This window comes from Typopeltis vanoorti, chromosome 17 (assembly GCF_054136105.1).
Source record: "Typopeltis vanoorti isolate ZY-2024b chromosome 17, IOZ_Tvanoo_1.0, whole genome shotgun sequence".
Lineage (NCBI taxonomy): Eukaryota > Metazoa > Arthropoda > Arachnida > Uropygi > Thelyphonidae > Typopeltis > Typopeltis vanoorti.
The window spans coordinates 82,130,426-82,153,035 of NC_143565.1; the positions used below are offsets into that span (position 1 = coordinate 82,130,426).

At 35.1% G+C, this 22,610-nt stretch overlaps 1 protein-coding gene across 3 annotated transcripts in view; it reads left to right on the forward strand.

The window, feature by feature from the left end:
* Patronin (calmodulin-regulated spectrin-associated protein patronin) overlaps positions 1–22,610 on the forward strand; it is a 358,788-nt gene that overhangs the window by 71,975 nt on the left and 264,203 nt on the right. For all 3 annotated transcript variants that reach the window (XM_090407071.1, XM_090407073.1, XM_090407072.1), the window contains exons 4-8: positions 10,181–10,396; positions 16,023–16,108; positions 19,201–19,354; positions 19,471–19,588; positions 21,904–22,161. In XM_090407071.1, the coding sequence (XP_090263197.1) occupies positions 10,181–10,396; positions 16,023–16,108; positions 19,201–19,354; positions 19,471–19,588; positions 21,904–22,161 (832 nt within the window). The remainder of the gene's footprint in view (positions 1–10,180; positions 10,397–16,022; positions 16,109–19,200; positions 19,355–19,470; positions 19,589–21,903; positions 22,162–22,610) is intronic.

Sequence of the window (22,610 nt, forward strand, 5' to 3'; positions counted from 1 at the left end):
CTATCAACAATAACATAGTCAATGAGACTTTTCTTATTCCTTGCCTCTTCTCTCCATGTGAATTTGTGCACATTTTTATGTTGGAACATGGTGTTAGTAATAACCAGTCCATGTCCTTAGCAGAAATCCAACCATAATAGTATTTGCCATTATTATTAGCTCTGCTCTTTTCTCCAAATTTTCCCAAAATATTTTTGTATGTTTGACAATCATTTCCTACTGTGCTATTTAGATCCCCAACAAGGACCAACTTTTCATTTTTCATTGTGTCAGTTGCTTTTTCTAAAGCATCAAAAAATTCCTCCACTTCTACCTTAGTAGAACCTTCTGTGGGATTATAGGCACTAATAAGTCTCATTGTCCAATTTCCCATTCTGATATTTGCCCACATCACTCTACTTGAGACTGCCTGCCATTCAAGAAGATTAGTCTCGTATTTTGTGTTGAATACTATGGCCACTCCTTTTCCTTGATTGTCATTTCCTGAATATAAAATTTTGTATTTATTGCTCAGAAAGATCTCACCAGTTTTTGTCTTTTTTGTTTCAGTCACCCCTATTATGTTGATCTGGTACTTATCTAATTCTTCAGCTAGCTCCATTTCTTTGCCATTCAGGCTTCTTATGTTGATAGTATCGATCTTTAACTCTAATGATGTTGAGTTAGGGTGTGTTTTCAGATTTGTTGCAGTAGCTGACTTTTTGCTGTTCACCCTGGTTCCCTGGCATAAACAACAGGGACCTTGTTTAACCAGGCAACACCCCAGTCGGCATGAAATTTTGTCATGTTATACCATCATTTTCTATATTGGTTTAAGCCAATAAGAATACAATTTGGTTGGCTAAATCCCAAATTGCCAGCCCATCCTCATTCGTTCAGTATCCAGGTAGATACCCAACAGGGTGCACCACAAGAAGCTGAGGATTGGAAATTAGGTCAGAAGCCTTGGTCGGTTCTCCACATTCCTTTAAAGGCTATGTGGAGGTCTCCTCTCAGTTACAGCTTTTACCCTTAAGCAACCCATTCATTGATTTATTTCTCTTGCCCTAATAATGTTGACGACAGTCACAATAACTTTCATGACATTCTCAAATCCAATAGTTTTCGGGCTCAAATTCTCCTGGGGGATTAAACAGTGGTAATGGATGAAATCTTTTCCTTCTAGTTCTGGTTCTTTCTGTAGCAGTGCAACAAACCCTTCGTTCTTTCCCACCATAGTGGGGCACCATCAGTTAGCACACCCTTGAGGTTGGTTAAGCTGAGGTCTAAACGCTGGAGCGTTTTCTTGGCAGCTTCAAGAATATCAGTGTCTTTTGTCATTCCCTTCATAGATAGGAGTGCTAGCAGTTCTTCTCTCACAGCAAACTGTTGATCAATGCCACGGGCAAAGATAACTACTTGTGTTGTATCCCTTCACATCTGTGCTCTCATCTAAAGCATATGAATATGACGTAAATTCAAACGATCGTTTTTTTAAAGTTCCTTGAATGTCATTGGCAAGTTCTTCGATACATCGTGCTACAGTTACCCCAGACAAACTTGGTTTTTTAAACATTTCCTTATTATTTGGGCACAGAATATCTCCAGTAGTGATGAGACACTCTTTCACAAATTCGCCATCCAAGAATACTTTTGATTTTTTAGCAATTTTTTCAGCTAATACATAACTTACTTTGACTCACCTTTGCTCTCTTCCCTCTGCTTTTTAAATATACCCTGCTGGTATTTTAAATCAATTTGGAGACTGTTCACTTTGTCCACACAAAGCTGCCCTTGAAGGTGATCGAAATTGGATGCATGCTTTGTCTTATAGTGTCATTTTATATTGTATTCTTTTGATACTGACACTGACTCACGGCAAATTAAACACATTGGCTTATCGTCGATTGGCACAAAAAGTACAAATTGATCCACTTTTCATTAAAAACCCAACAAGAATCACTTGATTTACACTTTTTACTCGTAGACGCCATAGTGACAGAAGATGAACCCAAAAAAATGATCCAGAATGGCCGTGTAACGGTTATTATCCACTGAATATGTCTCACGCTAATGAAAAAAATCTGGCAATATAAAACCACAATAGACTATGGCTGACACGACGAACCTGCGTGCGCTTATACACAAATATCACGCTGTTCGTGACTGACTGACTGTGGATGACATCCTCTTGTATTTATGTGAAAATAACGAAGTATCAAGAACCTTCAAGATGTATCTGGAAGGCACCAGACATCATACTCAAACGAACGACTGCTTCAGCCATCTACCTGCGACGTTAGTACTAGTACTGCTTGGCACTGGTAAATGGCTGAAGGAAGCATGTCTATTTAATATTTATTTTTATAGGATTTTATGTAAAGTATCAAATGCACAGCGTTTCCTTGTGTTGGAAAGCATGTTACAATGTGTTTAGTGGTCCACAGGCTTTGTTGGAATTATTTTTTATTTAATCGCGTTTTAATGTTAAGTAGTTCTTTTTTCAATATGGCTGGTGGGCCATGGCGAAGAGCTCTGCGGGCCATGCGTTGAAGATCCCTGCTGTAGAGCGTAAGGGACTGGATAAGTTGTAGGCATATGGCTGGTGGCAATCAGAATTAAAGCTGGCCATATATGCAATAAAGATTAAGGCAAGGCAGAGAGGAGGAGGGGGGGGCGTTAATGCAGTGTAAGTGAGTAAAGACATAAAGTTAAAGACTTTAGTTATATAACACTTTACAAAAGCATACTACATATATGATATAATATATAAAAAAGAGAAAATTAAAACTTTACAATATCACTCATCCATCTAATTCCTACTTGATTAACCCTACTTACCTTACATATTCAATTTAATATTGCTTACTCTTCTAGGTGACCCCTAACTATCTCCCATGCCCTGCTAAAATCCTTACCCTGTAATGTTTTATGCCCTGGCACAGAAACTAATTTAGGATAACTTCCCAAAATTGAAAAAGTTTAATGCAGTAATTTTTATTAATGTTAGGATTGTGAACATGTGCTTCACAGCTTTCTTTATATGATTTTTTGTGTAGAACTTTAGTATTATTCCATTGAATTCTATGGAACATAGCATACCTGAAAAAAAAAAAAATAAAATGAAGAAATTAATAATCAAAAAAGTTATTCACATTTTAAACACTTCGTGAGCACCCTATAAAACTTGGGAAGACCATGAAGTCAGGGGGATCAAGGATGTTGTGAAGCACACATTCACAATCCTTAACTCAATAAAATGATTGCTTTAAACTTTTCCAATTTAGATTCAAAATAGGAAAAAATCGCATGGTGGGAAGGAAAATAGAATTTATCTGCTGTGAGATAATTACTTGAAACAGTATACCAAAGATCAGAAGGATAAATCAGATAAGAGTTAAATAGATGAGTTGCATAATTATGTGGGAACCAAAAAAAATGGAAGTGGGGGGGTAGAGAGTATATAAGGAGAAAGATAATTAGCAAGTTCACAAGTATTACAGATTACATGCAAGAAAGTGACGTGGTAAAGAAGGCAAAATCAGATTATGAAAAGAAATGTACAAATGAAATGTCAAAGTAAATCCAGAGAGTTCTTTCACTGCATTGTGAATAAATGAAGAATTATTAACTATGGATGGATAACTTTGATGAAAGCTGATGATAGGAAGGTGACAGAAGAAGACAAAATAGTTGAGTTGATTGACTGATAACTTTGCAAATTTGCATAATCCAGGTGAAGATGTTGCAGTGATTAATGTGGGAATAGATGTGGATGAATTGGATTAAGATATTGCAAAATCTTGATGTCAATATAGCCATGATACATTCGCCCATGTATTATGAAAATGTATAAGGGAATTGGCAGTTCCTCTAATTAGCCTGTTTACTGTAATATCTCAGCTCTAGAACAATTCCAAAAGAACGGAATGTTAGCAAATTGTAGACCAATCAGTATCACAGGAGTGGTGTAAAAGTAATAGAGAAGCTGGTCAAAGGCAAAATGCAGGCATGATTAGTAAAAATGATTTTTCTTGGGGAGGGGGATAGCATAGCTTTGTGAAGGGCAGGTCGTGCCTTAGGAATTTACTCACTGTTTATAATCCTGGTCATAATAGAGTTAGATAAAGAGAATAAATATGTGATGATGATGTTGGGCTTTGCAAAAGCATTTGATAAGCTACTATATGGAGCTCTGTTACATAAATTGGAAATGGGAACTGCTAGGAACCTTGTGACATGAATATGAGGATGGCTGATGGACAGATACCGAAGAGTAGTATATGGAAAAGTAGAATCCAGGAGAAGGTAGATGACTAGCAGCATGTTGTAGGGCTTTGTACTTGGGCCACTGCTATTTAATTTGTACATTGCTTGCTGATGATGCAAAATTGAGTAGAATAATAGTTAATCACAGTGATGTAGAGATCCAGAGATCCTGCAGAATGATCCTGACACAATGGACTAAGGATAATAAGTGCTAGTGTAATTTGGAAAAGTGGAAAGTTAAGCATTTTAGGATGAAAAGATTATAAGCCATGCTAAATCAATACATATTAAAGAGATGTTCATCTTGAACAAATCTCTCTCTCTCTCTCTCTACTGCAGACTGTTTTCTTCACCTCAGCTGAATTTGAAAAGCTGATATATGTTATTTATTATTTATTGACTGCACACATGAGAAATCGCAACACCTCTAACACATCAGTGCCACATGTAGGCAAATGTTTAGGGAGAAAGAAGTAATCTATTGACAATTTTCTTGAAAAGGGTGGGGGAAGTTATACAATAGAAAAATATGGAATGAAGAAAAATGATCAAACATTGGTTTCTGTGTTTGGAGTTGGACTATATACAAGTATTCACCAGTAGTTGTTGTAGTTCTTACATGATTAAAGGATAGTTGAAGGTATTGTAGTAGTGTTTTCAGCGAATACAAGTATTCACCAGTAGTTGTTGTAGTTCTTACATGATTAAAGGATAGTTGAAGGTATTGTAGTAGTGTTTTCAGCGAAACAGTGCCAATGAAAGTACCTTAAAGAGATAATGCAGAAAACGAACATCTGTAGATTATTAACTGGAAAGAGTCTGTGTGAGAGAGTCACCTAGAGGGCAGATTGCCCTCTTCTATATACACTTCAGAATTCTTAGGGAAGTTTTGGGTGCACTGCATGAAATGAAGGAACAATATTCTAAGATTAATCAGATTTGAGATTTATAAAGTGCTAGAAGTTGGGCAGGAGAGGTGTTTTAAAAAGAATATGGGGTATTCTTTTTAAAACAGAGATTAAGGAGACTATAAATTATTTTTAGAGGCTAAGGAAATTATTGATGTAATATGTTTATGCCAGGATAAGCTGGATGTGAAAGTTATAACCCAAGAAGGGAAAGTGATAAGGATACTGAAATTATCAAAAGTAGGGAGTGAAATTTATAGGTCTTTCTAATTATTTCTGAAGTTTCTAATTGTTTTTAGTTGTTTTAAATGCATACTCAAATTAGCTTTGCAGGATATTTCTTAATGAACAACTACATTAAAATAATTATTTTAATCTAGCCAAAGCTTGAAAACTTGCTTAGTATAATTGAAGCAATCTAAACTAATAGTTTAGTTTGTATGTAATCAGATATAAATGTCATAAAGTAAATCAAAGTTCCATTAAGTTTCTTTCACAATGTTTGAAAATAAAGTTTGTTCATGGAAACAAGAATAAATTAGTAGTATAAATAGATTTAACACTCACAGTGAAGTGAAATGACTTAATCTTATATTCTGTTACAAACCAAATGATTTTGTTTCAGTTATACTAATCAAGTTTTCAAGCTTTGATTGGCTACATTAAATTATTTAAATATAGCCAGCCGCTGTCAAATATTAATTATGTATTTCAGTGAAGAGATCTGATAGCATCGTGTTGTACATGCATATCTCAGTTGAGTATGATAAATTGTGATACCTTGTGATAACAAAAATTCACAGTGATTACACACTGAGAGGAAATCATAATAAGAATAAGCTCTATATTTTGTGTATGCCTGGTAAATTTGCATAAATGTTGCTTATTCATATAATTTATACTACAAATTGTAACAGAGTTTAGCTATTTTTGTAGAGAAAATAAAATACTGTATATTTCACATTGAAATTATCACCTTGTAATAATAGTTGAATAGCAACCAAGATTAAAAATTGATATGTCTAGAAAATATCCTAAGATGACAAAAAATTGATTAAAGTGAAAAATGAATAGCAAATTAAGAGGCTCCCTGAATTTGTCTCTATACAAAAAATTGTATAGAGACAAATACAGATAAGAATAATAATCATCATCATTGTGAGAATAAAAGGACAAAATGTAGTGTTAATGTTATTGATATTGTTGTTATAGGTTACTCTTTATAGTAATTTTGGGGTGAAAAGATTAGCAGTAATATACCACATTGGTGGAACTGTACTCCAGGATTGACGAAGTCAGGGATTTTGGGGTGTTGGTGGATAGGGAGTTGAAGTTTAGGGGGCACATTGCAAAAGTGGCTAAATCAGCTCATCAAATCACTTGGTTACTGAAGAATACTTTGATGAGCAGAGACAAGCAAGTTATTGTTCCTCTGTATCGAGCCTTGATAAGACCCCATCTTGACTACTGTGCCCAGATCTGGGCGCCAGGGTTTCTTCTTGATGGGGAGGAGGTAGAGATGATCCAGAGGCGAGTGACCAAGATGATAGCAGGTCTATGGAATGAATCTTATGAGAACAGGTTGAAGATTTGTGGGTTGCAGACATTGGTTGATTGGTGGAAGAGGGGTGATTTGAGACATTCAAATTACTGAAGGGTTTCTATAAGATTAATTCAGAGGATATTTTTTAGAACAGGTCTGGTGGTGAGAGAACTAGGGGCCATCCATGGAAACTGTGCAAGAGTGTGATTAGCAAGGGTGTTAGAACTAGGTTTTTTGCTTGGAGAGTGGTGAATGAGTGGAATAAGCTGCCAGTGTCTGTTATGAGTGCCATGACTGTGAGTGAGTTCAAAGCAAAGTATGATAGATACTCTGTGGAAGCTGAATAGTTGTTGACATGATGTTTAGGACCTCCCTTGATGAGTCTAAGGACTCCTTGGAGTTGCCCAAGGAGTAATAATATTAATAATAATCTTACTAACAGAAAGATGGAAACCTATAGCATATTAGTATAATGGGTAGGTTAAATGCTATTGTAGATTATCCAAACACCCTACTCTAGAGACCAAACATTGTATTTGTTTGAGTCTCTTTAGGCTTCAAATAAGTGGGGCATTGATCTTATAAAGGGCAGTGAAAATCATCTGCAGATAAAGTTTCCTAGTTTCATTTTATAAAATGGAACCAAGAAACAACTTCATAACGCTAGTCAGGGAGAGTAACCATGCAGTCTTGTTTTGGAAAGTTGCTAAATGTGGAATTCTCTGTCAAGAAAGGGTTCATGTTGAACTGTGAAGTTGGTAATGAGGACACTCTTATAAGGTATCTTGGAGTGGTGCCGTGGCTTGAAAAGTTACAAAGAACGAATGTTAAAGTAACATGGGCAGTTAGAGATTGTTTGAGAGAAGCAGCATCAGACTGTGTATCCACTCTCAGAAGGATAAACCAAGTGGGGGTTAAGTGGATGAGTAGAGATTTAAAGAGATGCAAAAAAAAAAGAAAAGAAAAGAAAACATTGTGGAGGAAATATAAAGAAAAGGGTGATCATCATACTCATGAAAGTACAAAGTGCAAGCAAGAAAGGAGACTAATATGTTAAGAAAGGCCAAATCATATTATGAGAGAAAATTAGCTAAGCAGGTCAAAGTAAATCCAAAACAGTTTTTTCATTATGTATCAAGTAAGAGGAAGAATGACTTCAATCGATGCAGATGGTAGGAAGGCAACAGAAGCTAAAGATAGAGATTTTGTAGTTGCTTATGTTACAGACTGATTTCAGAATTGAGGTGGATGAACAGGAGGTGCTCAGCATATTGAAAATTATCAATATGAATACAGCTGGGACTAGCTGTAGCTGACATGTCGGATTGTGTTCTTTGTATTCTTTGCAGTACTCCAAGGGAGTGGAAAGAGGTTGTTCCAAGACAGAGAAAGCAAATTAGAGATCAAAGGTAAAAGATAAAATCCTTTGCAGTGGTTGGATAGGAATCCAATATATTTGAGCAACATGTCTTTGTAAAAGATAGGTCCTGCCTTAGTAATTTACTTACATTTCGTAATAGAGCAACAACATTAGAATAAGATAAGGAAGATGGCTACACCATGATACTGCTGGACTTTGCAAAGGCATTTGACAGAATACCATGTGTTTAAACTATTACAAAAGTTAGAGCAAATAGGAATGGATATGCAGCTGGTAGCATGGATTCCACCCCATTGTACACCACCCTCTGATAACACACATCAGAGGATGGTGTATGGTGGGGTGGAATCAAGACAAATGAGAGTGACTAGTGGGGTACCCCAGGGCTCTATACTAGGGTCACTTTAATGGTTCATATTAATGATATGGGGAAGATTTAGGAGAGAGAGAAAAAGATTCAGTTGTTTGCTGACAATGCAAAACTGGAGAGGGCAATGCTTGATAAAGGTGATGTTGATATCCTGCAGAATGATTTAAATAAATTGGCAGTATGGGTAAAGGATAATGGTGTCAATTAATGTTGCAAAATGTAACGTAATGCACTTTCAGAAGAAGAGATTATAGTTTGTATTGTAATGATGGTACTGGATTGTAGGAAATTGATAAGGTTAAGGACTTAAAGGTAATGGTGAACAGGGAGTTGAAGTTTAGAGGACATATTGCAAAAGATGATGAAATAGCTTAAAGGATTATTTGGATGTTGAAAAACATACAAGTAAAGATAGGGAGGTTATTTCTCTTTATATAATTCAGCTGCATCTTGACTACTGTTCACAGGTTTGATTGACTGGGTTTCTTGGGGATCAGAAGGTGGTGTAGGGGATTCAGACACAAGTGACCAAGCTGGTGATGGGTCTTGAAATGCTCCCTGTGTTGAGGATAGATGTGTGTGTTGCATAGTTGAGTTGACAGCTGGAGGTGAAGGGACATGATAGAACCTTACAAGTTACTAAAGGAATTTTATAAGTTTGACACAAAAGAAATTTTTTGATACATGGGGAGCAGGAAGAAAACAAGGTATCACCCCTGAAAGTTGTGTATGAGAGTTAGTAAGGATGTGTAGACTAGGTTCTCTGGTTGGAGAATGGTGAATGAGTGGAATGAATTGCCTGAGGTAGTTGCAAGCACCCCGATGGTAAATAAGTTTAAGAATAGTTATGTGATAGGTATTGTGTGAGTAATGGTTAGTGTGGATCCCCCACAATGAGTCTTTGGACTCTGTGGGGATACCTTGTATAATAACACTAATAATGATGATGTTGATGATGAGTCCGTCCAGACTACTGAAGCTTGATATCTCAAATTTAACCTTGTTGTTCAACAATCTTCTTCTGTATTGAAGTATTATTGTTTTCATATTTGGGTAGTGCACCCAAGACCTCCCTAAGAAGTCTGGATGATATACAGAATTTGGCAAATACTTATAGAAAAGGCACAGTGAAGAAACAGAACCTATTCTATAAGTATTTTCATGGGCATCATTGCTCCTCTGAATGCTTTTACCATTCTTCCACTTTTTTCTAACCATGTAAGAACTAGAGCAGCCACTGGCAAATACCCATACACTGTATAAATCCAAACATACTGAACAAATGTCTCTTCATACTCCTTTAGTTATTAAAGGAGTTCTATAAGATTGACACAAAGGAAAATTTTCAATACATGATGAATAGAGGTCACCCCTGGAAGTGGTGTAAGAGTGGGTGTGGACTAGATTTTTGCTTGGGAAGTAGTGAATGAGTGGAATGGATTGCCAGAATTAGTTGAGTGTCCTGACAGTGAATGAGTTTAAGAGAGAGGTATGATAGGTTATCATATATATATATATGAAGGTTAGTATGGATCTCCCATGATAAGTCTTCTGATTCCATGGAGATACCTGTATAATAATAATAACTAAACTATTACTTAGTGCCTACATCCTCTGAACATATTCACTGTATAATTTCATTTATTCTGCTTTTTTAATTACATTACATGAATTTCAGATATACAGCACTAGAATTAATGGCCAGGATTTTTTCTCCCTTCCATCCATAGGACCAAGATAGACTGAAGCCTCAAATAGTCCATTCACTTGCAAGTGCAGAATACTACTGTCTTGCACTAGCAAATATCTACAGTGATCCTAATTATCATTGTCTAAATCATCATGGTGTTATCCAAACACTCACTAGGAAAGGAATTTATCTTGTGGACCCTCACGATGCAACTCTTACAGAAACAGTACTTGTACAAACTGCACCAGTTAAAATGGTATGTGATTTGTTTTAACCTCCTTAAATTTCTGTACATCACACTCTACTTTTTGTAGAAAGTTTTTCTGCTTGGTTATGAAATACATTATACCCATAGAAGATATTGTTTTTATCCTTTACCCAATTGAAGCAAACAAAAGTTGACATGTGAAATATCCTCACAGTGCATTATCATCACTAAACAGTCTACTGAAAATTCCCAACCAAACCCCATAACATTAATATTCTAAATAGCTCTACAATAACAAATTATTCACTTTTTTTCCCACCCTTAGTTTGTTCTTGAGAGAATTGGCCCTGTACATTTCTGTGTACACATCATCTCTCTCATTCATTGTTATATTCCTTTTTCCTCCTCTTCTGAATTTGGCTATTAATTGCTATAATAAATAAATATAGTTATATATAATAAATAATAATATTATTTATTAAATATAATTTTATTTTATATAACTTAATTTTATATGTATGTGGGTGGTCTGAAAAGTTCTCAGCCCCAACCATAAATGGCAACACTATCGGCAAGATTTTTTTTTCTAAGTTGGTACATCTGTCATAATCATCGTTGTGAAATTGCAAATCATTCTATCAAGTAGTTTGTTTATATAGCTATCGGAAGCCAAAGTGTTGTCTATATGTCCTCGAAATGGATAAAATTGAGTATAAAATTCTTTGTAAAAGGTGTAACACTAAAAGAAATTCATTTGAAGTTCATAAAAGTTTATAGGCATTGGTCTTCTTCGTTTTCGACAATTAAGAAATTGGCTGCCGAGTTTAAATGCTGCCGTACCAGCTTTGAAGATGATCCACGTGAAGGACGTCCAAAAAAGTGTCCTTCACTTTTTTGTCATTGAAATCATTGATCAGTGTATGATATGATATTGGATGACCTGTGAGTCAAAGTGTGTGAAATTGCTGAGGCTATAGGCATTTCAAAAGAACGTGTAGGATATATTTTGCATGAAAAAATGCAAATGAAAAAGCTTTGTGCAAGATGGGTGCCGCGCTTGCTCACAGCAGATCAAAAATGCACAGGAATGAAAATCTCTGAACAGTGCTTGGAGCATTTTAACAAGAATAAAATTGATTTTGTGTGTCAATTTATTACTTTGGATGAGACTTGGATTCGCCATTACACACCAGAATCAAAACAATGGACAGAAGTCGGTTGTTCAGCGCCAAAGAAGACAAAATCGGTTCCATCAGTAGGAAAGGTCATGGCATCGGTATTTTGGATGCTAAAAGCATTTTGTTTATTAATTATCTTGAAAAGGGTAAAACAGTAACCGGGGAATAATATTCCGATCTTTTAACCAGACTAGACGAAAAAATTCGTGAGAAAAGACCTGGTTTGCAGAAGAAATAAATCATCTTTCACCAGGACAATGTACCTGCCCACAATGGTGTTTTTGTAATGGGAAAATTAAGGGATCTGCGGTATGAATTGTTGGAACATCCACCTTATTCCCCAGATTTGCTGACTTCTCTCTCTTCCCAGAAATAAAACTCTTCCTTGCTGGTCAGCGTTTTTCTTCGAATCAAGAGGTGATTGCAGCTGTAGAGGAGTATTTTGCAGATCTTACTGAGAACTACAACAGGGATGGGATAATGGCATTGGAGCATTGCTGGAATAAATCTATTATTCTTAAGGGAGATTACGTTGAAAAATAAAAATCATTTTGAAATTATAAATACGTTTTTTCGTTGTTAGGCCGAGAACTTTTCAGACCACCCACGTATACTATAAAATGTAATAAATCCTTGAATTTCCTATAATAAATTAAAATAGTACATCGAACTCTAATCTGAATAGCTTGGGAAATAACTTTTTCACATCTTTTGGGCCCCTAGAATGACGCATTCCCACAATACACAACTGTATGCTAAAGCACAGTGTTGTGTGTTGGATAATCGAATTTTGCATGCACACATAAAGGAAACCAAGGGCAAAAAACATAAGCTTTCATCGCAAAGCTATGAAAGCTTATTTTTCATAGCATTTTGAAACAAGCTTCTTGCAATTTATGAAGTACAAGCAAACCAAAGTTTGCACTAGAAAATAAGAATTTTTACTCAGAGTACACAAATAACAGTTATCACTGGCAATTTGCTATATTTGTTAACTTTGTTGAACACTTATAACATCAGTTTGATGTTATAAGTGTTCTATATTATTTTTAACATAATATTTCGCATTCCGAACAGTTGAGGTGCATCTTTTTCCTCTTTTTGTTGATCATTTCATTTTTCTGTATCCACTATTTATTGTTATTAATAGAACCATGCTCACCAATCTGATATGAACATTAAAAAACACACACGCACAAAAAAAGCAACAACATGTTACTTATATTTATTAAACAATTATCATAATGTTATTCATTTTTTGCTAAAGAGAATTTCTAACATTATTTGCCTACTTGGCACATCAGTATTTAGTTTTCAAATATCAAATAATTCATCCTTTTTTTTCTTTGAAATAGGTTATAAAGCCTTTTATAAAGGCCTTTTGCCTAATTGCAAATAAAAAAGTAAAACAATTGTTTATAAGAATGATTGTCATAAATATATCTAATTCTAAAATTCTTCAACAACAGTTTTAATTTTCAGCTTGACATTAAAAATGCAAAGAAATTATATTCTTATTTAATCCATGATTCAAGTGTAAGCAAACAAAGTTTGCTCATGAATATACTTAATGACTAGGCTAATTATATATATAGCAGCTAATGACTTCACATTAATTGCCTTAGCATCCCATAATGCAAAGCACATATATCCTTTCAGTGTGTATAATGCTATGCATTATGGATAGGGCCATGATCTAGACTGGTTTTGACCTTTATTGAGGTCTTATCAGTAGGAGCACACCCAGAAGAGATACCAAGGTTAAAGTAATGTAAAAGTTATATATATCTCATATACTTTTAAGTAGTAAAAATGTGTCATAATTTATTATTAAAATACTCTGGATTATAGCGAGTTGTAGAGAGTTTTTTCGCTTGGTTATAAATTAAATTAAAAATGCCATAATGCATTGCATTATATATGCACCCTAAAGAATGTGTGCTTTGCATTATGAGATACTAAGGCAATTAAGGCAAAATCAGTGGCTTCTATATACAAGTGGCCTTGTCATGAAGGAATTTCACATGCAAACTTTCTTTGCTTACACTTGGATAAAGAATTAAACAAGAATACGATTTCTTGATATTTTTAATTGGTATCTCTTCTGGGTCTTGCTTCTGCTGATGTAAAGTGGTTTCAATCATTAGATGCTTGCCTATAGTATAGCCTCTATTGATATGGCCTTTATCAGGACCCTTCAGCAGATCCTGCTCAGTAGTGGGCTTTGCCTATCACTGAGTGGAACCAATGTTGAGTATATTGGGGTGATCGAGAATTAATGAGTTAAAATTATCCTTTGGGTGTTTGGAGAAGACAATCCTTCAGATCACTAACCCCAATGAGTGACCCAAAGAATAATTTTAACTCAACTCACCCACAATGTATAGCATTATACACAGTGAAACGATGTGTACTTTGCATTATGGGATACTAAGACAATTAATGTGAAGTCATTAGCTTCTTTCTCATATACAAGTAGCCTAGTCAGGAAGAAACTTCACATGCAAACTTTGTTTACACTTGGATGAAGGATTAAACAAGAGCATAATTTCTTGGCATTTTTAATTTATAGCCAAGTGAAAAAAACTCTTTATGATTTTAATTTTTAATTTCATTGAACTTTTATTTATCTGCCTTACTACATTTACACATTTCAGCAAAACATATATGTAGGTAAATTATGATCTAAGAATGCTGATAGTAGTAGTAATAATAGTAAAAATTGCTATGGAACCAGCAAGTATTAGGTGATGGTGGCAATTGTATTGTTTTGATGAATTATGATTTTCCTAATCAATGTAAGGAAAATAGTGAAATACTCGCTATAGGAAGCCCACCCAACTCCTCGGTGAGGAGTTTAATGCCACTTGCACACTCCGTGCAAGTGGCAACTAAGAAGTTACGTATAATGGCTGATACGTCGACTCTGTTAGCATAACGAGAATGTCTTTACAATGCACAAATCTCAACAATTTTAAATTACAATAAAATATTGAAAGTGACCTATCAAAATCTAGTAAGTACATCAATTTTTCAACCTTACATTTCCTTCTGACAATAATTAATAATATAAATAATAGGCACATTGCAAGTGCAATATATACGTGTTATGAAACCAAGACTAAAGATATACTAACATAAACAATTGGTAAAAATATTCATAATTTTAAATTATGATTATTTTTACATGAGTTTTATTGCTGAAATGGAAAAGGTTTTAATGCTGTAGATTGATGACCAAAACTAGTTGACGCGTTTCCTTAAGCCAAGCTATTCAGAATAACTTTTTTCTTTGTGAAAATTTTTCGTTTGTATGTCTTATTTAAATAAATGCTTTATTTATGTCATTTATGCACATACATGACTGCATAAAAATGTTATTAAATCATTACATGCTTCAAGTGGAGGAAAAAGTGGAGCAGTGATTCTCTCTATGGCAGTAATCTGGAACCTAACTTGTCACATGACTGGGATTAGGTAATTGGTGCATAATATTATCACTGCTTACTCCACTACAGCAACATACTCCCATCCTCAACTGTACAGACCCCATGCTTATTATGCAGCACACTGTCTCAATTTCCTGTTCCAAATAGGAATTCCATATATCATCAATATGAAGGTCCAAACCTTCCCTAATAAGTAATAACACAATTCCACTATCTTATTTTACCTGTTCAGTCTTTTCTAATGACATTATAATTACCATTACATGCTTCATTATCACAAGCCACATAAGCTTATTCTTTAAGCTTCATGCATTCATATTTAAGAACACAGTACTGTGCAAATTACCATTAATAATATGATCTTCTTTTTTTTTATTTATAACTTTGCCTAGGGTGAGACCACCACCACCACCATCGTGCTTATTGGGAGCCTTATGTGGCTTGAAAAGTGACTAGACATGGTCTCACTCAACATTTTACAGAACAGCAGGAACCAGATTATGTAATCTCTAGTTCACTCATACAATTGTTTATCTGAATCTCATCCCCAAGGGGTGATAAACCTATCACATATTTAGTACCATGGGTGGACTAAGAGTAAAATAATTTATTACCGTAATGTTCGTTGCCTCTTAATGAAAATCATCTGCCACCAGAATGTGCTTAGGTTTCCAACCTCTTTTGGTTGGATTTATCACAAAAAAAATAAAAATAAGTCTTGGAATTTTTTGATTTTCAGTTGATTACTCCCAAGCTTGCTTCTTATACATATGTATTTTTCTGATGATGACCTCAATACAGAGGTCGAAACATCAAGTTACTTTCCTAATATTAAATAAAGTAATTATTTTAACACGTGTGTTGTGTCTCCCTAAATTCTTAACCTGAAGGAATGATTACTCCCAAATTATAGTAAGTAAATTTTTTTACCTTCTTTTCTATATATGAGTACATTTTAATTTAAAGTATCTTGTCAGTTCATTAAAGTTACTTAGTATATTAATAATGAGATTTCTCTTATAAATTATTAACATGATATAATTTCAGAATGCTCACATGTCAATAATTGATGGAATCATGGCATTGTATATTAAAGAAGTTCTAATTCCAGAGAAGGTCGTTGAAGTTGTGCGGTAAGTTATATCCATCTTATTAACAAACATGGATAATCCAGACGAATCATCTAATAATGTATTTCATTGCTAGTCATGTTAAATTGTCCAGTTGAAATTAAAATAAGAATATATATCCAAAACCTTTAGTGAAGATCTGATTATCAATTTTCTTCAATATTTGTCCACCAAAAACAATTTGAAAATATGAATGTGGTTTTGGGGGGAGGGGGGAGTTGCTAACTTTTATTCCCTAAAAGAAATAAGCGAGACCATTTTAGCCTTGTCTAACTTTTGGAGATGGGGGGGGGGCAATTTCCACTTAACCAGTCCGAGATGACTGTCCCAAACTCAGCGATATTAAACAGCATCTGTTGAAGAGTGTGTGGCAGACACCTACCGCCATCTCGTGATCCCTAACACTATGTTATTGTCGGAAATAGGATTCTACAGTTGATTTTCTTGAGTTTACAAGATGAAAAACTGGGGAGGAAAAAACCTATGTGTCTGTGGCAGAGATTGACTGACTTGGGAACGGGTGAAAGAAAGGCTTAGAAGAAGTTCTGCTAGTCAGCAACTAGAATTGAACTTCTCTTGGTTTTTCTTTGGGTGGCACTTAGTTCTTTGAATATAAGCACCATTTCCACAGGGCTACACAGACCTTATGGACAAACAGGCATTCAATTATTCTTCTGAAAATAAAGTTGCAATGAATGGGGAAAAAATTATAAATACCAGATGTCATCTAATTTTATCCACTCTGTGTGTGTATTTTTTCATTAAATTTTTTTTAAATATCATTGGTTGCAGAATCTATAGCATATCCATCTCGTTTATGGGTGAGCAGTGAAGAAGAAAGAAGGAACCTGTTGATATGTTTATTAAACATTTGGATGTTGTATCCCGTAGCAGAAACTTAATAGGGAAGACTCTTCCAAAACACAAAAGTAGATGGAATGAAAGAGGAGGACCAGAAGTTAATTCATGATGCTTATAACTGGACAGTGAATCGGTGTTGACCAGCAGCTCTTCATGTATTTATGAACTTGAGGGAAAGTGGAAAAATAATGTCTTCCAGTTGAATAGAACAGCACATGTGAAATTCCTGTAGAAGAGGTATAAGATGAAAACAGTACAACTGGAGCAAGTCTCTTAGAGGGGGTCACTAGTTAATCAAATTGTACTCTTCTGAACGCCAAGAATTTTTAGAAAGCATCACGACATCTGGGAGAATAGTATTCTAAGGTAGGGCAGATATGGACCTTATACAGTGTTAGGAGGTGTGTGTGTGGGGGGGGGGGTAATATCTTCAAAAAGGACACCTAGTTTGGAGGTGAGGAAGGTAATTGGTGTGGCATGCATGTGAAGACAGGAACAAAAGTGTTATAGGCTCTATTGGTTAGTGTTTTAATGGTACCGTATTGTTAAGAGCAGGCAATGGGGGAAGTTTGAATGTATCTGCCTGTGTGAGTGGACTTCCTTTATACTGAAAAGGTTACCATTGGGTTGGCATGTTACTGAGGTAGAGGTAAAAACTCTACAAGGCTAAACTGTTGTTAGTTTCCTTTTCCATAGTCAACTGGATTCTAGGAAGAAGACGATAGTGGTGAGAGAGGAAAGAGTTTGATCTGTCTGGGACAAATAGAGAACACATTATCCACATATCTCAACCAGGTGGAAGATTTGAGAGGGATGGAATCAAGAGCTTGTTTTTCAAAATATTTCAAAAATTGGCAAGGCGAGATGAGGACCCATAGAGGTACCTTCTGTCTGTTTATAAATTTTGTGCTTCCAAGAAAGAGATATCCAAAATGGATAGCAAAAAGCAAAGAAAAAGAGATCTATAATATTAGGAGGATATCATTTATTTATTTAATATATTTTAATCCTTTCTCAGTACTGTTTCACTCTATTAAGTCTCTAACATGAGTTTCTTCCAGCACTTGAACCTTAACACATGAATTGTGAGTGGATTATTTTTACCTGTTGAAAATGGTACGAAGATCTATGTATCTCAGAACTTCTGATGTTTGTGCAGTGTATGCTTTGTAAACAAGTAGAAAGAATGGATTGTACTTAGCGAAATATTCATAACCTTTGAAGTGAGCAAGAGAAGGTCATTTCTTCCATCCTTTGAAATTGACTACTCAATTTCAAAGGATGGAAGGTGTTGTGCAGGCCTCAGTGCCAGACCTCATCAGATGTTCTGTAACTATCAAGAGTAATAGCACAAGCTTCTCCAAACCTTTTCATGGCTGACCAGTAGTGGTGATTTAGGCTAAAAGATTGTCATTGATGTAGTAATTGTTTATTATCTAGTAGGTTTCCTGTCAGTAAAAGTTGACCAAAAACTGGAGGCTGCATGTGAGGGTTTGTAGATTTCAAGACCTTTTAGGGGAGCGAATAGATAGCAACAATGACAGAATCACACTAAAAATAAAGATATTAGAAAGGAATTTTATGCTCTGAATATTCAGATATGTGCAATCAGATCTAATCAGAAATCCCACATTCTTAAACATAAAATTATATCAGATTTTAGCAAAACAGATGTTAAAAGAAACACTAGAATAAAGACTAGATGAAGATAACGTTTTAGAAGATAAAATTGTGAGAGCTGATCAAATCTGGCTTGAAAAATAATTATTACATGACACCTCCAAGGAGTTCAAAGACTCTTCATGTGAGGACACTTTGCTCCGCTACACATAACTCACCATCTCCCCTACTTAATCCTCCAAACTAGACACGATAACACTACTACTGTTAAAATACATAATCTACTTCCCACCACCTTTCACAATAGTAATTTTTATTAGTAAATTGTGTATTCTTAAGGCTAATTTGTCTGTGTGTGGGATGAAAACCCCAGTTTCCAGAAGAAAAAAAACCCTACTACCTTCATATGAAATCAGCTAACTCACCTTCAGTTTACTGCTGAAATAGGAACCAGTAATGATGTTGGGATACTGTAACATCTAGTACACACTTTTGAGAGTACATACAGAAAATAATGATGATGATTTTAATATTTCTTTGTTTTTCATACATTCATATCTTCCTAATTTTTTTCTAATAATCTTTTCTTATTTTTAATTGTATTATTTAAATAGGAGGTTTTCTATTGTTGATGTTGGTATTGAAATGCCATCTGATCCTGAAGAGGCAGCTGTGCTGTGGATTAACAAGTGTTGTATAGAACTTCGATTCCATATTGAAAAAAATGTAAATGTAAATTATAGTTCAGATGAACAGGATCATCACTTGGTAAATTTTTACGTTACTTATATGAATTGTTCATGTACTTTTTAAACACAGAATTTTTAGGATGTTTTTGTATCCTGAAATGATCATTAGTAAATACTTTTTGCATCACCTTACAGGAATCCGATTCTCTAGTTCCTGGTGTTCCGTTGCTGCAGGATGTAACAGAGTTAAGCGATGGTTGTTGTTTAGCTGCATTAATAAGTTTTTATTGTCCGAACTACCTCAAATGGCAAGGTAATTACTGATATTTCTTGTGTAGTGAATACATCTTAATTAGGTCATGTTCTCTCCACTTTGTTGCTAAAGGCCCTTAGCACTAATACTGTTTTTATAAAAAATTGCTATAGTAAACCTTCTGCTATAAAAAAAGCACTATTTTGGATCATATGGGTTTGTTATAATGACAGCTGATTGTATTTAAGATGGACACTATTACTAACAGCTGTTCTCAACTGGTTGAAAAAGATTCAGTGGTGTGTGTGTGTGAATAATGGATGGTTGAATTTTTTTTAATTTATGAAATTATGAAAAAAGCATTAAAAATTTGCCCTCTAAAGATACATACGTTTTACCTATTTTTTTTCAGTTTAGCAGGAGTTGATAAATCATCTTCATTTTTAAATATTTTGTTTTGTTCAACCTCCGAGCAGATAGCTATATATATTTCTTGGAAAGCTTAAAATTGCAAACAAGTGTTACATTAAGTCAATTATTTTTAATTAAATATTTGTTCAAGTTCTCACAATTTATTGCATTTCATTATTGATTACAATTAAATCATTACATTAATAAGATATTTTATAGTTCATTTTGTATTGTATGTACAGGGCCTTGTTTAACACATGTTCAAAGCCTTGTGGAGTGCCATCCAGTGATCCAAATGCTGCAAAATTTACCGGAATACATTATGCATAAAATAAAAGCAATGATTGAGGGGGGGGGGAAGTAGTTCCAAAATTCTCTTCCAGGGTTGCTGTATGATGTACCATAAGGAGAAATGTGACACATTTTCATTCACGGGCTGTACCGTTCATTGTACTGCCCTTTTTGATATGCCACAAACTGCAATCTTTGCACAGCATGTTCAACGGCAGAATGCAGCTATAGGGACTGATGTTATACTGTCTTTTGGTGCTGGCAAGTTATCAGAATGATCCTGATAAACCCCGTCTTTGAGAAATCCCCCAGAGCCAGAAATCACAGGGTCAGATCAAGCAAACAAGGTGGCCATGCAGTGGAAAACACACTGCTGATCACTCTGGCTTCAGTGGAATATACTCAAAGAACGTTCTGTACAGATTGACCGACTTGTGGAGAGGGGGGGGGGCTCATCCTGCATGAAAATTACTGAATCTATGCATAGGTGCTGCTGTGACAACAGAATTGTTTATCAAATTGCAGTAATACAGCTCAGCAGTAACTGAGCAGGTCAATGGACCTGACTGGCAAATATCCTCAAAGAAGAATTGTCCAATAATAATAAACAAAGCTGTAAACCTGTGCCAGACAGTAACTTTAGATAATGCAAAGGATTTGTTAGATTGCATTCAGGTTTTGCATAGCCCATACCCAGTAGTTGTAGGTATTCACAGCATCATTCAGTGAAAGTGAGCCTTGTCTCCCCACAAAATCATCCACTGTCATGCAGCATCCAACTCCACTTGAGCAACAAATGTTAAAGCAAATATCAGTCGACTGTCATTGTTGCAGTCACAGGACTTCAAAGTCCTGTGACTGCAACTCTTGTGTCAGGGTTATCTTGAATAGGTAGAAATGCAGAATTTTCCAGTTGTGTAAGGTACATCCATATGTCTTAATATAGCATGTGCACTGCAGAAACCAATGGTGGTATGGTTATACATGGCCTGCTCCACAATGGCAATGGCAACTTTATTCACTTGTGAACTGATTGGTTTATGACCTTTGCTAGACCTAACTCCTAACAATCTTGTTTCTTCAAAATGACTAATCATTTGTTGCAAAGCACGTGGAGATAGTGGACCTCATCGATGTTTGTTCAAGCAAAAAATTTGTAGAATGCATCACCAGCATCGCAATTGTTTATGTAGTACAGCTTCACAAGCAAAGCACATTGGGGCAAGGTTAGTGCCATCACTGTAAATGGTATTGACAACCAGAATGAATGGAAAAATCCCATATCCTTCTTTTTAAACCCTTCTAGCACCTGCTGAATTGTGTGGTATATAAATTCCATGTATTTGGTGTTTACAATGGCCTCTAGTAGTGATTTTTGTAACTACTTTTTTTTTCCCCTTGGATATCACTTCCACATGATGCACAATGTATTCCTGCAAAGTTTTGCAGCATTTGGATCACTGGATGGCTCCACAAGGCCTTAAAGGGATACATTAATTTTGATCACCCTATATTTTAATAAAATGCATAGTTTAGTAAGTAATACCAGAATTTTTCAGTTTTGGTTCTGGTGTTACAAGTATTAAAAAAAAAAAAAATTGAGAACCTCTGTTATGGAATATTTATCTGATGCCAATTTAAAGCAAATTTCTCTTTTCTGTTTTTCTTTTCAGATATATGTTTTAACGAACCAATGAGTTTGGCTGCTTGTGTTCATAATCTTCAGCTTATAGAAGAATTTTGCCAGAATCACTTACAACGTGATATACACTTTCTTACTCTGGAAGACTACCTTTATTTAGATCAGAGTATTAAACAATGTGTATTGGCTTTCATTGCTGATCTGTTATTTGCTTTTGAAATATGGCCTTCAAAGTGTGTGAATAGGCCTGGAATTGAGGATGAGCATGAATGGCCACATCATCTAGAAGGTAAAATTATTTCAATACTTTGTATTATTAGCCTAGGTAGACTAATGTTTACATACAACTGCATGTAACATATAATTTATCTGGAGGCTGCAGTTCTTGAGAAACACTGAGGAAGGCTGTTCCAAAGAATAGAGCTAGAATGCAAAAAAGGGGGAGAAGCCAACTTGTTGTTGGCTTCTCCCCCTTTTTTGGTTGGACTGTTTAGTTGGACTGTGAAAGGATGTTAGCTAGTTTTTAAACATATTTTAAAAGCTTAGAGGAAGCCAGAAGAATGACAGATGCTAGTTCAGGGAAACAGCACCCATGAAAGTAATAACAATAGAATAGTCACAAGCAGAACCTCTGTAAGATATGGTTCTGGTGTACATCAAAAATATTTGGAGAAGTTATTAGTACATCAGCAAAAACTTGAACATTTTTAAGGTAGGGCAGATGCATAGGTTGGATAG